The sequence below is a fragment of the Tenrec ecaudatus genome, chromosome 6 (genome assembly GCF_050624435.1).
Source record: "Tenrec ecaudatus isolate mTenEca1 chromosome 6, mTenEca1.hap1, whole genome shotgun sequence".
Lineage (NCBI taxonomy): Eukaryota > Metazoa > Chordata > Mammalia > Afrosoricida > Tenrecidae > Tenrec > Tenrec ecaudatus.
The window spans coordinates 105238547-105253969 of record NC_134535.1 but is presented as its reverse complement, the minus strand read 5'-3'; the positions used below and the strand labels follow the sequence as shown (position 1 = coordinate 105253969).

Genomic DNA, 15423 nt, shown 5'->3' with positions numbered 1-15423 from the left:
TATGCTTATACCTATCCATAGCTTTGCTTCCTAGATCTGTCCTCTGTTTCCTTTTACCTTCTTCCTGCCCCACCATCACACTCGCCTTTCTTCAGCCTCTTAGCAATTCCTCTTAGCTAGATTGCTGTTGCTTCAACACCCCCAGGATATCTCATCTCTATCCTCCTTATTGTTGATTTTAATTCGCTAGTTGTTCCCCTTTCTATATCGTTGTTTGCACCTCTCCCTTCCCTGCCTCCTCCTCCCTCCAAGTCCCTCTGAAACCACTGGTCCCGTTGCTCTCTCCTTAGGCTTGCTTCCTATTTTTATCTTATACAGGTAGGAAAACCTACAATAATGGAGACAAAACAAAAAGAAAACAAACATTTGAATAAAAAGGAAAAAACTAGCGGGTAAAAACAAAAACAAAATAAGCATATATAATTCCAAGTCTGAAACACAGGGAATCCAGGACAGCTAAACCCCTCAGGACAAATATTGAAAATGGCTGGCGATACCAGGAGGGTAAGGGTTAAGGTAGGGGGAGGAAGGGGGAACCTATCACAAGGATCTGCTTATAACCCTCTCCGTGGGGGATGGACAGCAGAAAATTGGGTGAAAGGAGACATCAGTCATTATATAAGGCATAAAAAATAATAATTTAAAAATTATCAAGGGTTCATGAGGGAGAGAGGGAAGGGAAAAAATGAGCTGATACCAAGGGCTCGAGTAGAAGGAAAATGTTTTGAAAAATGATGTTGGCAACAAATGTGCAAATGTGCTCGACACAATGGATGGAAGGATGGATTGTGATAAGAGTTGTACGAGCCCCCAATAAAATGATTAAAAGAAAAGGGGAAAAATAAATTGCAGGCCTGTGTGCTGACTTTTATGACTGTATCCCCACAGGTCCTAGAGAGTCCCAGGCCTGCTCCTCTAGCCGGAAGTCTATTTTGGGGGCTCCTGGGGGCTTTGTAGCTTTGCACTCTTTGATGATCATGTTCCCTTCTTGGTTTGCCCACTGTGTGTGTGTCGGGGGAGGCGGAGTTGTCAGACCACTAAATACTCCTTTACCAAAATAGTCTCAGGCCAGCATCATCATTAGCCACGGGAAGATGCAATTATCTCTTTAATTGTATTTAGAGCTTTTCACTAGCTCATAAGACACCTGCTTCTTCGAGAGGAGGCCCTGGTGGCCCGGGGCTGGCGCGCCCCCTTCTTCCCTAGAAAGCACAGCCTAGACGCCCAGCCCCGCCCCACCTGCTCTGTGGTGGCTCCAGGAGCTGCGACTGACGACTGACACGCTGGCAGTGAGGTGGTTTTCCCTTTGTTGGCCTGACAGTTGTGGAGGGGCTTTTGTTGACAGAGTTTAACCCTCGTGGTATTAATGAGGAAACAAGGCACCCTGTGATGTTTAAAGCAGTTGCTACACATGGGAGAGTTTTAACCGGCAGATGTCTTTGGTTTTCTTGGGACTGTGATAGTAACTTTTCACATGGAAATCATTAAAATGCTTCCTTGGTTCCAGGAAGGACAGTGCCCAGGCTTTCTTTTTCATTCCCTGTATTTCTTCCCCCCGTGTATTCTGATAACGGTAACAAGTGATACTTTATGGTACTTGTCTGTTCTCAAAGCATTTTTAAAAATCATTTTATTAGGGCTCATACAACTCCTATCACAATCCATACATACATCAATTTTATAAAGCACATTTGTGCATTCGTTGTCCTCATCATTCTCAAAACATTTGCTTTCCACTTAATCTGGCATCAGCTCCTCATTTTTCCCCTCCCTCTTGAACTCTTAATAACTTATAAATTATTGTTTTGTCATACCTTGCCCTGTCCGACATCTCCCTTCACCCACTTTTCTGTTGTCCGTCTCCCATGGAGGAGGTCACATGCAGATCCTTGTAATCGCTTCTCCCTTTCCAACCCACTCTCCCTCTACCCTCCCATTATCGCCCCTCACACCCCTGGTCCTAAAGGGATCATCCACCCTGGATTCCCCGTGTTTCCAGTTCCTATCTGTACCAGTGTACATCTTCTGGTCTAGCCAGACTTGCAAGGTAGGATTTGGATCGTGACAGTGGGGTGGGAGAGAGCATTTAAGAACTAGAGGAAAGTTGTATTTTTCATCATTGCTACATTGCACCCTGTCTCGTCTCCTCCTCAAGACCCTTCTGTATGGGGATGTCCAGTGGCCTACAAATGGGCTTTGGGTAGTTAAAAAGATCGTTTAAAATAGATGGTTGTTTTGATACATTGGAGGGCCTCACTCTTTAAAGGGAGTTTTCTGTTCAGCATTCTTGTTATATGAATTCACAATGTCTTAAATGACTAATGATTACCATTGTCTCTGCCAAGTAATTTGGAAGGCAGCTGCCTGACCAACCACCTAGAGGAGAATTGTCCATCCCAAAGACCCCACAGAATGGAGAAATTATGAAACAATTCATTTAATATCACCCATAAGTACAATTTGACTGTAGGGATCTCAAAACTAGTTAATAGCAGCGGGTCTCCACCTTCCTCGTGCGGGACCCTTTCCTACAGTGCCTCATGCCGTGGTCACCCTTGTGAGAGGGTGATTTGACTCCCAAAAGAGTCGTGCCCTACAGGCTGAGAACTGCTGATCTAGAGGGAACTGCTAGAAATTCAAGCTCGATTCCAAAGAACACAGAATTACGGATTTCTTGCTGATGGCTGAAAGCAAGGAGCCCCAGAAAGATATTTTCCTGTGTGTCATTGACTGTGTGGGTCACAGTATTGTGGACTTTACATTGGGAAGAATGGCCACTCCGGGACACGTTGTGCTCTTAGGCAAGTTGGATATAGACCAAGAAGCAGTCCTTCAGACCAAACAAGGTGGTCCAGTATAGTTTTAAACCAGGAAGGTGTGCATCAGTGTGTGTGTTGAGCAAACCTGAGAAGCTGAACTATGTGAAAAAGAATGCTTCAGGATTGGGGGAGGGCTCCTTCAAACCAGCAATTCTCAGACTATGGTCTTGCTTGCTGAAAGCGAGAAGGACTTGCTTTCTGGTGAAGATCAAGGATTGTATCCTTCAGTGTGGATTACAATTCTATGTAAAGAAAGCAAAAATCTTTGCAACTGGACCACTAAGTCACACCATAAAAACATTAGAATTGTCAAGGATCCACAATCAACAACATGACAGCAGCGATCAGGAAATCAACCAGCCTGTTTGTTAATTACATGGGGAGATTTTGCTGCAAATGTCTCTGAAGAAGCAAAGATGCCACTGTCAAGGTTAGGATGTGCCCACCCAAGCCACGGTACTCGCAGTCGCATGCAAAAGCCTGACAATGGTACGGTATTAGCGATAAATGTAAAGTACTCTGTGGTCAGCAGGACAGATCTATGTTGGCAGAAATGACGCAAGACAGCTCCTCAGCAATTAGGACGACGGGACATTCCCTCGGGTACCTTGGTCATATCAAGAGGGAACGAACCTCGAAGAAGGACATTATACTTGGGAAAGTCAAGTACCCCGAAAATGAGGAAAGCCCCACAGAGACATGGATTAAGAGCGACTGCAACAATGGCTCCCGGGAGCATTTGCGAAGACAGCCTAAGTGGTTTCATCCCGCTCTGCACTGCGTTGCCGAGTTCAGTGGCACTCAGAACCTGCGGGATCTTGTTCCTCCCGCTTAAAAGTGAAGTTATGTTACTTGTCTAGAAAGTAGTGTATCTGGGATTAAAACAAAACAAAAAACATGAAAACACTTCCCACAAGAACACCGACTTTCACCTATACTCAAGATTCAGGTTCCTTTAAAGAAGAGAGCATCCATATATTCACAGTAAATTTCATACGTGTGTTCATATGTGCACATGCAGATCTCCTTTCATTAACCCTTTCATTCAGAAAAGACCCTCATGGCTCAAAAACTCATGAAAGAATGAGATGAAGTATAGAATGGATAACCAAAAGCTGTATGGCCCGTTACTGTAATTGCTAAATGGCAGGGTCAGTTACTTTGTCTTTGGAATATTAATTTGTCACCTTAACAAAATTTAAATAATACACCGGACTCACCGCCCCTTAAATTAAAATAGTTAAGAAGTTTGTTCTAATTTAGGATTATATATGTCTTCTAAGACTTTATCTTCCAGTCTTTAGGTTAATCTATATTTTATTTTGTTTTGGTGTATTTATTTAAATGTAATTTTGTCTATTTATTAGTACTGTCATTTAAACTTGTTTCTAAGAATTCTTGAAACTATTATCAAGAGCTAACACAAGCGCTCCTCTCTGCGCCCTTGTGGGCAGGAAAATCGCAACTAAGTGAGCTCTGGTTGGCTTGGCAGCGCACTCCGGGAGACAGAGGAGTCTGCACTGCTGCCTGTTAAAGGCCGAGGAGCAGCTTCTCTGTTAGCTCTTTGGCCTCCAACCTTCCTAGACCTTGACATTCAAGGCAGAGAGATATACAGGGTAGAAGTTGTGTCAGGTTTTGAAGTTCTACCTACTTCTACCTAGATTCAATCCCTCATAACTTTGGTTGGGAAATTCCACTGCCCTTCTTTGCCCCAAACAAGAAGGTCTAGATCAGTGGTTCTCAACCTCCTTAATGCTGGGACTCTGTAATACAATTCCTCCTGTTGTGGTGACCCCAACCATAACATTACTTTCGTTGCTACTTCATCACTGTAATTTTGCTACTGTTAGGAATCAGGCGACCCCTGTGAAAGGGTCGTTTGACTCCCAAAGGGGTCAAGACCCACAGGTTAAGAACCACTGGTCTAGACCATAGGTTCCCAAACATATTTGGCCTACTGCCTCTATTCAGGAAAAAAAAAATTACTAGCACTCCCCAGTAGCTGAAAACGTTGTTACTAAACCCCATACTCCAGATACAGTGTAGCTCTGCCTCTGCAGCCCCTGGGTCGTTCCAGCCACTCCAAGAGGCCGGAAGCGCCCGCTTTGGGAAACACTGGTTTCCACTATCAGGCATTCGACATACTTTTGAGAACGCCTGAGGCTTAGAGTAGAGTTTGATTTCTGAGCATTATCTGGAAGAGCACATGCAATTCACCTCCTGATTTTATTCTCTGGCCTATCGTGAGGACTTCTGTGTCTTCAAGTAAAAGTTTTAAATGCATTTTGTTGACTGGCATTACCAAAAGTCTACATTCTAATAAAGAAAAGGCATATGAAAAACCAAGAGTGGCTGCCTGTGGGGAAGGAGGACCTAGGATCCAGTTCCTGCAGCTTCTTGTCTTTTTCTCTTTATAAATTATTCTATAACATAGGCTTGTAGCTTTTAAGGGGGGGGGGCACTAAATATGAAAAAGAAAAGAGAAGGCATATTGATTAAGGATAGGGTTGAAACATCTCTTTTAATTGCTATCAACTTTTAACACATGTGAACAGTTGAATTGGGAAAATTGTGTGATAGATATAATTACAATGAAGGACAGCAGCTGCCAAAGTTGCTGATGCATGAACCTAGAACCTCATGGGATTTCTTGGTTTGGAGGTTTAGGGTGTTAATATCATGGAATATCCCAGTTAGTTGGCCTAATAACATACTTGGGGGTGGTGTTCTACCTGCTAGTGCCTGAAGTCGTAAAAGCGTGCTCGCTGCCATCCAAGACAAAATTGGTCCCCATTTACCTGGAATAATAACAGGAAGGAGTAATAGAATAGAGTGTTTGGGGCTGGTTGCATCCATGAACAGCTGCCTCCTTTGTCAGGAGATTGGAAGGACTAGATGGTGTTTTTCGGGAGAAACTAATGCTACCATTGTTACTAGCCGTTTTGATACAGATCCTATAGAAAACTGCACATCAAAAGGAGGGAAATGTAGACCAGAGTTTGCTATTCTTAAGGAATCCAGATGATCTGGAGTCTCGGGGACTAGCTAAACCTCTGAAAATATTGCTCTAAGATACATTGTAACCCTTTAACCAACAATATTCCCGGAAGTAACCAACAATATCCCCGGAAGCCTGTTTCAAATCAAACAGTAGTTAGCTTTAACTAGGTTGAAAGAAAAAGTCTGCCAGGAGTGTTAGGCTCTTCCATGAATAATCTATATAGGACAAATTGACCTTCCGGGGCAGTGAGTTTATTGTAATTGGGGAAAACACTCAGAAAAAAGGGCTAGGGTACTTATAATGAGTACCCAGAAGAAGGTGCTCAGTGTCACTTAATGGTATGTGTGGAAATGGTTGAATTTGCATGTTTTACTGCATATATTCAGTGCTAACAACAACCATTAGTTTTTCTGAAAATAAGTAGCAACCTCTGTTGTATTATTTTAGCTGTTGTGTAATTATTGACGGTTGCATTTTCCCTTTTTACCTAGGTCGAACTGGAAGGTACACCCTCATAGAAAAATGGAGAGATACTGAAAGACATTTAGCACCTCATGAAAACCCTATCATATCCTTAAACAAATGGGGACAGTATGCCAGTGACGTGCAGCTCATCTTACGGCGAACAGGGCCCTCTCTCAGTGAGCGACCCACTTCAGACAGTGTGGCTAGAATTCCCGAAAGAACTTTATACAGGCAGAGTTTGCCTCCCTTAGCTAAACTGAGACCTCAGAACGACAAGTCGATCAAAAGGAGAGAGCCGAAAAGGAAGTCCTTAACATTTACAGGAGGTGCCAAAGGATTAATGGACATTTTTGGGAAAAGCAAAGAAACTGAATTCAAGCAAAGGGTGCTGAACAACTGCAAAACAACAGCAGAGGAGTTGAAGAAGCTCATCCGTTTGCAGACAGAGAAGCTTCAATCCATTGAGAAACAGCTGGAATCGAGTGAGGTAGAAATACGATTTTGGGAGCAGAAATACAATTCTAACCTTGAAGAGGAAATTGTCCGCCTAGAGCAAAAGATCAAAAGAAATGATGTAGAAATTGAGGAGGAGGAGTTCTGGGCAAACGAGTTCCAGATCGAGCAGGAAAATGAAAAGCAGCTGAAGGACCAACTTGAAGAGATCAGGCAGAAGATAACAGAGTGCGAGAGCAAGCTGCAGCACTACTTGGCTCAGATCCACACCATGGAAAATGGCCTCGGAGCGGAAAAGCTGCAGCGGGAGGTCCAGGAGGCACAGGTCAATGAGGAAGAGGTGAAGGGGAAGATTGGGAAAGTCAGAGGGGAGATTGACATTCAAGGCCAGCAGAGTCTGAGGCTGGAAAACGGCATTAAAGCCGTGGAAAGATCTCTTGGGCAAGCCACCAAGCGATTACAGGTAAGAACATTTTTGTTAATAATGTATTCCATCTGTTTAACAGAACAATAGATTCCCGTAATCTTCCTTAACTCTTGCCCTTTTCCAGTCCATTTACACACGAGAAACCTACCTTCGCTTACAAGATCTTTAGAATCCTTGTGACTTCGGGACAGCTTAGATGTGAGATGAGAACACAATGAGGAATACAGACGCCGAGGACCCTTGCTCTGTGGAAGCAAGTGTTTGTGCTGTGGCCCTTGTAGCCTTAGGTGAATGGAGAGAAGGGAACAATCTCTGGCCATGGACACTAATGATGAGAGAGTGACTGATTGAGCTCCTTTTAGATGTACGGACACCAAAGCGATTGCCCAGGATCGGGATTTTGTAACTGACCAACTGCTTCTCTGTTGTCATCAGCCCGTCTTTCATCCTGCGATGTAGACACCCCCTCGCCACAGTACCCTCCTCTGCCTTCCTGGGCAGAGGGCCTTCACTGTGCCCCTTAGTTTCCCCTTTCCGATTCACACACACAAACTATGTCTCAGCACTCCAGTCAGAGAGCGGCCGTGGGAAGTGCCAGGGGAATTGGTTGCAACACTACATCGGTCACCAGCAGAGGAGAGAAGAAAGAGTTAAGTGGTTAGCTCTGTGCTGTCCACAATTTAATCCAAATTAGCAAACTTCTATAGAACTGCTTCAAAAACATTAAATCAATGAAAAGTTCTGTATTGGGTCAGACTTGGCCCTATAAGAAAGAGCTCAGTAGCTACAGGTGTCTAGTAAATGAGCGCTGTATTAGAATGTACAGGCATAGGACCTCCCATCATTGGAGAACGTTCTTTTGGACAGTGCTGGTGTTCTCCCGTTGTGTGACCCGTGTAGGCCAAGTTCAGAAAAGCCGATCTATATTGTAACAAGATCCCCAGGCTGGGCCAGCACCGTTGCCCCTGGGGACGAGCGGCTTTTGGGACTGTGAGCAGGTCCACAGCAAAGGTGTGTTGCGCTTTCTCTGTACGAAGAGGTCAAGCAGCCACCGCAGTTCTGAAAGCCAGGAGTTACTCACGCAGTAGCAGACTCAGCCTCCGAGCGTTCGTCAGTGTCTACTCTATGGATTCAGGGCAAGTTGGAAATGATGTTGCATTCAGTATTGGGTTGAGGACAGCCGTGCTTAGTAAACCTCAGTACCCATTGGAAAGGGCTCTCTGCAGTTAGGGAAACACTGTCCCTCAAGTTTCTCTCCCTATCCCTAGCAGCAGATCCCTCAAACACACCGGCCAGGGTGGGGGTCGCCATGCCCAACCTTTTCTGATAATTCAGTAAAGGAGAGAAGGCGGGAAGAATCAATTTAGATGCACCCTGTTTTCTGAGCTTTCCAGTTGCCCAAGTTTAATCTTCTTTAGGACTTGACCGCTTTCAGCCTGGCTTTGTGGAGGATACAGGAGCCCCCTAATGGGAATCTTCCTTTCTTAAATGAAAAACCAAAACACGCACACGTACCGAGTTGATTCCAATTCACAGTGGCCCTATAGGACAGAGTCCAACTGCCTCCTAGAGTTTCTGAGGATGTAAATCTTTAGGGGCCCAGTCTGCCTCCTGTTTGTTTCCAGGAGAGGCTGGTGGGTCCAAACCACCAACCTCAGGGCTAGCTGCCCAACACTGAGCCCAGTATACCACCAGGGGCCCCTTGTCCTTTCCCGGTGACAGTTTCCATTTCGGTAACGGACCTCATGGCAGGTTATGAAAAACAAGAAATGTCAACGCTCATGGACCAAATTAAGTGGAGATTTGTGACCAGCCTGCCATGCCGCTGTAATGTTGGCCTAGCCGGGAGCCCGTGTTGTATTGAGGGAAGCGTGTAGACATACCATGTTTACATTTGCAGGTACCGAGGATGTTGCTGGAAGAGGAAACCCTCACATTGAACAGGAAGGTCTGAATAAACTATTGGTTTCCCCTGAACGACTGCCCAGGTTAGAATGAAGTGACCTCTTCAGCCCGTTGTACAGTGGAAGCCTGAGCTGGCTCAGCGTGTTCTTGGGAAATCAACCATGCCACATTCAGCCTTCTTGGCTGGCCAAGAGCAAACTCTTAAAAAAAAAATTGTTTTTTTTTTTTCTTCTAGGACAAAGAACAGGAACTGGAGCAGTTGACTAAAGAGCTGCGGCAAGTCAACCTCCAGCAATTTATCCAGCAGACAGGGACAAAGGTGACCGTTTTGCCAGCCGAGCCCAGTGAAGTAGAGGCCTCCCATTCAGACATAGAGAGAGGTAAGACGCCGAGAAAGCTGCTCCCTCCATTCATAGCCAGTCCCTAGGCCGCCTGCAAAATGGCTTGCTCCCAGGGACAGTCAGGACTGCTTTATCTGTCTGCTGAGTGCACCGTCACCAGGTGCAGCACTCGCTTTCACTTGCTTCTTGAGACAGGCTTTCCCTCAAGTATACTTGAGCCATACGTATACTTTGATTTGATTGTTTCGCTTCCTTGTTTTATGGCTTCTCCTTTCCTTCTTCCACTCCTAAAAGTCTTTATTGTTAATTTGTACTTTTATTTAAAAGACTTTCAAATCTGTAAATATGTGACCTGTCCAGCCTAAGAAAGAAACAAGATGCTCGCTGTGTAGATTTAATTGTGTTGGAATCACAATCCTCCTGTACCTTTGGGTTTAATCCCACTGTGGAATACAGTCTCTTTCTGTACTGATGAAGCCAGATCAGGGGCAGTGGTGTCAGAAGACGATCACTGTTGAGATGTCTAAAGGAGCAGATTGTAACAGGAGCAAGGAAGGAAATCCCTAAAGGCCTGAGGAGTAGCTGAAAGAGTTAAGGATTACCCCTCTGAATAGACAGGGCCTGGCTTTAGACGTGGCACCCTGAATTTGAACTGCAGCCACCGAAGCTGTGAGAAAATACATTTCTGTTCAGTAAGCCACCCACTCGCGGACCTTTTGTTACAGCGGCACTAAGAAGCGAAGATACTCTCTTTTGAGGAGGATTTAACTCTTCATGTCACCACATTTGGTTAATCAGATTGATGCCATTTTCAAGGATCCGAATTGGCCCTTTCTTCTCACCCCAGGGCTCACCAGAAATGGCAGTGGTTAACTAACTTCAGCTCCTACCTTGGGTAGTTAGGTTCTGCAGGGCGGGCCACATGATACTGTTTCATCTTGCCAAATATGCCCAAGCTTTATTAAACCAACTTTCTCTGTGTCCCATTTAGAGGCACCATTCCAGTCTGGGTCCCTGAAGCGACCTGGTTCGTCTCGGCAGCTCCCCAGTAACCTTCGTATTCTACAGAATCCTATCTCATCTGGTTTTAATCCAGAAGGCATCTATGTCTAATGTCGTGTGTCTTTGAGGGGAAAGACGCAATAAAGGTACCAGGGACGGTAAACATTTCTTCTTTGCTGCGTGCCAATGATGAACAGAGGAGCTAGTTCACAAGCCACTGTATCCGTGTTTCTGTCCTGAATTGCATACCACTTGGAGCCATACCCTGTGCACTGATGCTAAAGAACAAAGACACCGTGTGTGTGTTCACACTTCAGCAGTGTTGCTCTGTCCAGCAGCTACAATGCAAGGCCTTCAATTTTACTTGTATCATTTTGAGAGCATTAGGAAAAGTATTATTCTTTGAGTACACAGAAATAAGAGTGACTTAGAGGTGAAGAGAATTACTTGTATGTGACTGGTTTAGTTTAATTTATTCCATGTAATCAATGGATATGTGAATGTAGATATTTTAATATTTTTAATACTTATCCTGTGGCTTAATGATATCACATCTTGTGTGATGATGACTTTGTGTGCATGTTACCAGACTCCATCCATGTATATTTCTGACGTACAACTACATACATGTCATAGGGTGATCTCCACCATTAGAAATAACCCAAAAGAGCCCAATTGCATTCGTTTGCAAAATTGTCCTAGCCATTGCTTAATGAGTAAAATAATTCAATATTGGTTATTTTTGTTTTTGAATTTTAGAATTTAATCTTTCCTATACATGATTTCCAAAACACGAATGACACTACACCAGAACAGGAATATGTTCATGAGGTAAATGGTATGTTTACAAGGTTTTTGGTTTTTTAAACACCATTGGGCAAAAATGTGATTATGAATGTCTGTGGAAATAGGGAGGGGGCTCCCTATTAGATGATAGGGTTTGTATCTGCCCTGCCACGTTATTCTCATGGAGACTCTGAGTATAAATCTGTAAGGACCAGATTGGTCTGTTTCAGGAAGTTTAAGTGACTCACCACTTCATATGTCTTATTCTTGCACATTATTCACCCTGTGTAAGCCATGGTGATTTCTCCCATCATTTAGACCAAGAGAAAATAGATTGGAGGTAGTTAATTTTTTTATCAATGATAAAGTTAAATTCAGGACCTGTTTCAATTGGTGAGGGGGTGGGGGCACTTGACTTTTGCAGGACATTAAAATCTATTGGTACACAAATTTTTCCTTAATTCATAAAACCAAAACATGAGTCAACACTCCTTCCATGAACGGTCCTAAGAGTCACAGTAACATGAGACTACTGTGGTCTCACACTACTTCACCATTTTTACATTCCCTCTGATAGATTTTGGTACAATATAATCAAGTTTTTAATTCTGAGGAAAATATATTATCTGTATTATATACATGGAACCAAGTAAAAGTGGATTAATATATTAAAGTCATGGTAACAGGAAAATATCTTATGCATGAAGGCATCTTTGGATGTATTAACACATTTGACTTATTTTTGGTTTAATGAATGCTGAGAATGCTATATTTAGGTTTCCTATGGAAAAAATGTTGAGAATGGCTATGAAAACATATAGAAGCTTATAGAGTAGTGAAAGTAACAATGCAGAGTTGCCTTTCCCAATCCAGCTAAATGGTGGACCTCAACGAAAGTGCTTTGTTTTTTGTTTTGTCTTATTTTATTTGGAGAGCAGTTCTTGATATTATCGAGTTGACCTTGTCATCATATTTTGCAAGCAACTTGAGAAATACATGTGGTTACGTAAATAACCAGGACCTGTTATGGTTCTGTTCTCAATTTATAATAACTCTTTCATATCTCTCTATATTTGAAAATCAAGAAAATTAGTAATCAAAATAATATTTGTAGCATTTTTGACAATAATGACTTATAAGAGCTGCCCAATCTATGCCTTACTTACAAAGATTTCGTCCTAGTCTGAGAATCATTTTGTTGGTCATAAAAATTATTGTGCCCTTATTCACAAAGAAAAACATTTTTATAAATTGATCAGATTCTGTTTAAATAAAAATAGGAAGGTGAAGACATTTTAAACTTTGCAATTGCAAAAACTCCTTCGCGTGCCATGAAAAACAGTCATACAGTGCTTCTCAGTATTCAACTTATTTGATGGAAATTATTGTCAACATTCATCTAATAACCTTAAAAGGGCGGGTAGTAGTACCAGCAGTACATCACAGCTAGCCTCTGATACAGTCACTGGAATTTTGCAAGCTGCCAAATATTCCTCATGGACTTAATCATAGGTAAACATTACTGTTTCTTAGATGAGAACTGTTTTCAGATGTGAATGTGATGAATGCAGTGAGCAGCTGTACTTAATGTTACGTTACTTCTGGAAACACAAGAATATTTCATATGCACCTTAAAATATTCTAGTCTCTTGCTGATCACTTTTATCTATTGTGAATACAAATGAGCTAAAATAAGTGCCACATCTTTGGATACATTCCAGGGAGAGGAGCAGACAATGTTATACAAAACTACTAAATAAAAAAATAAGCATCTGGGACAATACCCAGATCCTAAATGCTGTAGATATTAATTTTTGTTCTGAAAATTGTTTTATGATTTTCTACAAATTATTAAAGCATTAAAAGATTTTTTTGAACCAAGGAATAATTTGAAATAGCATCAGTGTATCTGACCGTTGAAGGATTCACTTGCACACAGAGAGTGGCCCGTAGTAGGTTGTCTCTGTCCTTAGGAGGTGAATTCTAGTTTAGCATTTGATTTTCATCTTGATGCACAGGGAGTTTGGTTATGCCACTTCATTTGGTACTTACTTAATTCCACTTGCCAAAATTCAAATTAGTCCTATATTAGAACAAAACAAGACTGACACAGTAACTAATTTATGTCGTGGAACAAGTGTTTTAAGAACAGAAAGGCGCATGTTCCCACAGCATAAATAAAATTCACACCTGCACGAAAATAATTTTCTTTGTGAATAAGAACAGAACCAACTTTGGGGAAATTCTCAATTAAAGGCTTTTCTGTGAACACCCTTTCAAGTTATAAATGTAATAATGGATCGAGTAATTAATACGGAAAAAGGCCACCAAAAAGAAATCTTCTGACCCACAGAGGCCGAGGGCCCATGGGTAGTTGCTGATGCGCACTGCCTTTAAGAACTGGGGGCCTTGATTGAGATGTGCATGATGTACATAACACAGCCGTGTTCCCACCCCTTTCTCCCTGCAGTTTCTTTATTCGTGTACAGAGTAGAAAATTCCGTTCATATGACTTTTATGTTCTGTCCAGTGGTTGAGTTGCATAGTTGTACGATTTGCGACAGTATTGTACAGTTGGGGGAAGCCATAAGCTGTATGGAGACGACGAAACAATCACTACATTTCAGTGTTGCTGCTTTACGTCGCAGAACAAGCTTTCGGTGCCAGCCCAGCGACTGCGTGACAGCTGCGGGAGCGCTATTCCAATGCATTTTATATATTTTTGGAAACCAAATAAATGCAGATAACTATTTAGGATACTAATTATATTAAACCAGCAGAAATATAAAGGCAATAAAGTATATACACACATATATATATATATATGGGGGAGGGGAAAGATTAAAAACTAGGTTTACAGCCAGACATGCTGTTCGCCCTTAGACGCGGTTGTCTCTGGCCTTGGGAGGACTTGAGTTGCTGTGGCTTTAGACAGAACTCGCCGCGGTCATTGTGAGCACGCACACACGCTTCCGTGTCGGCTGCTTTGCTGTGTACAAATAAACACGTCCGCAATCTGTGCTACATGTAATTCTCTTGGGGCCTTCATTTCAAAAATGGTTTTCTTTTTCCTTCCTGATGACCATCATGAGATGTAAAAGGGTTATTGCTGATATTCTCCCAAACAATAAACGTCAGGATTCATGTGGGGAATTCCAGTTGTTTGTTTGTGTTCTGAAGTTTAAAATGTGTTAAGAAACTGTTTTATTTGTCCAGGGGAAAACAATGATCATACCTAAAGAATTACCTATTGCCAAATGGAGGCGAAAGAGTAATCACAGTGGAGACCCAAAACCCATCTGTAAGACGATTGGACAGTTCCTCACAGAAGGGATGGTATATCCAGGGTGCAGTACAGCACAGATGAAACACATCACTATTGTCCAGTCCTTTAATACTGTTGCCACCCTTTCCTATTATGGTCTTAGTTTTACTTCATTAATCTTGTTAGACCTGCGTGTGTTCATTTGTATGATTAAGATTGTTCAATGCATGAAATCCAAGATACAAACCCTGCAGAAACAGGAACAGGAACAATGATTCCCTGAAGGTACAAGGAGGCGGTGGGGGGGAAAGGGGAACTGATAGCAATGATGACTGTACAAACCTACTTGAGGGTAACAAATAACAGAATTATAGAGGAGCAGATACATTGGATAGTGTAAGATATGGCAAAAAATATATATAATAATAAGGGTTCCTGGAAGGTATGGTGGGGGAGGGAGGGTAAAGTGGAGCTGATCTCAAGAAGAAATTGTTTTTAAACTGATGGTGTCAGCAATTGTACACTTAGGCTTGATCTAATTGAATTATGGATTGTTAGCATATTTGTAAGAGCTTCCAATAAAATATCTATTTTAAAATGATTGATTGCTCCAAAGGTAGCTGAGTGAACTGAGCTGAAAGTGAACTGAGTTAAAAAACAGTGGGGCCTCTCTTTCAAAAGCAAATGGAAAAAACACTCCTTAATGAATCTCTGTATTCCAAGATTGCTTTAAAACCAGAAGTGGAGAGGCGAGAACTGAATATTGTACCTGTGGCATGTCAATTTGCAGACGAGCTGCTTGGCACCCCTTCACATTTACCTGAGAAACTTGCCCCAAATCACTAATATGTTTGTGGCTCAGCATTTAAATTTAGACCTTTCTGACCCCAAAGCCCTTTTGTGTATCTCATGACAATTTTACAATGCCTTGTGTCTATTTCAACTACTAATGTGAAAGT

General features: G+C 42.4%; 1 protein-coding gene across 2 annotated transcripts in view; it reads left to right on the top strand.

Moving 5' to 3' along the window:
- Positions 1 to 14352, top strand: part of RASSF8 (Ras association domain family member 8) — a 130730-nt gene extending 116378 nt beyond the window's left edge. For both annotated transcript variants that reach the window (XM_075551974.1, XM_075551973.1), the window contains 3 exons: positions 6312 to 7201; positions 9306 to 9450; positions 10403 to 14352. In XM_075551974.1, the coding sequence (XP_075408089.1) occupies positions 6312 to 7201; positions 9306 to 9450; positions 10403 to 10524 (1157 nt within the window). In that variant the 3' untranslated portion in view covers positions 10525 to 14352. The remainder of the gene's footprint in view (positions 1 to 6311; positions 7202 to 9305; positions 9451 to 10402) is intronic.
- Positions 14353 to 15423: the final 1071 nt, after the last annotated feature.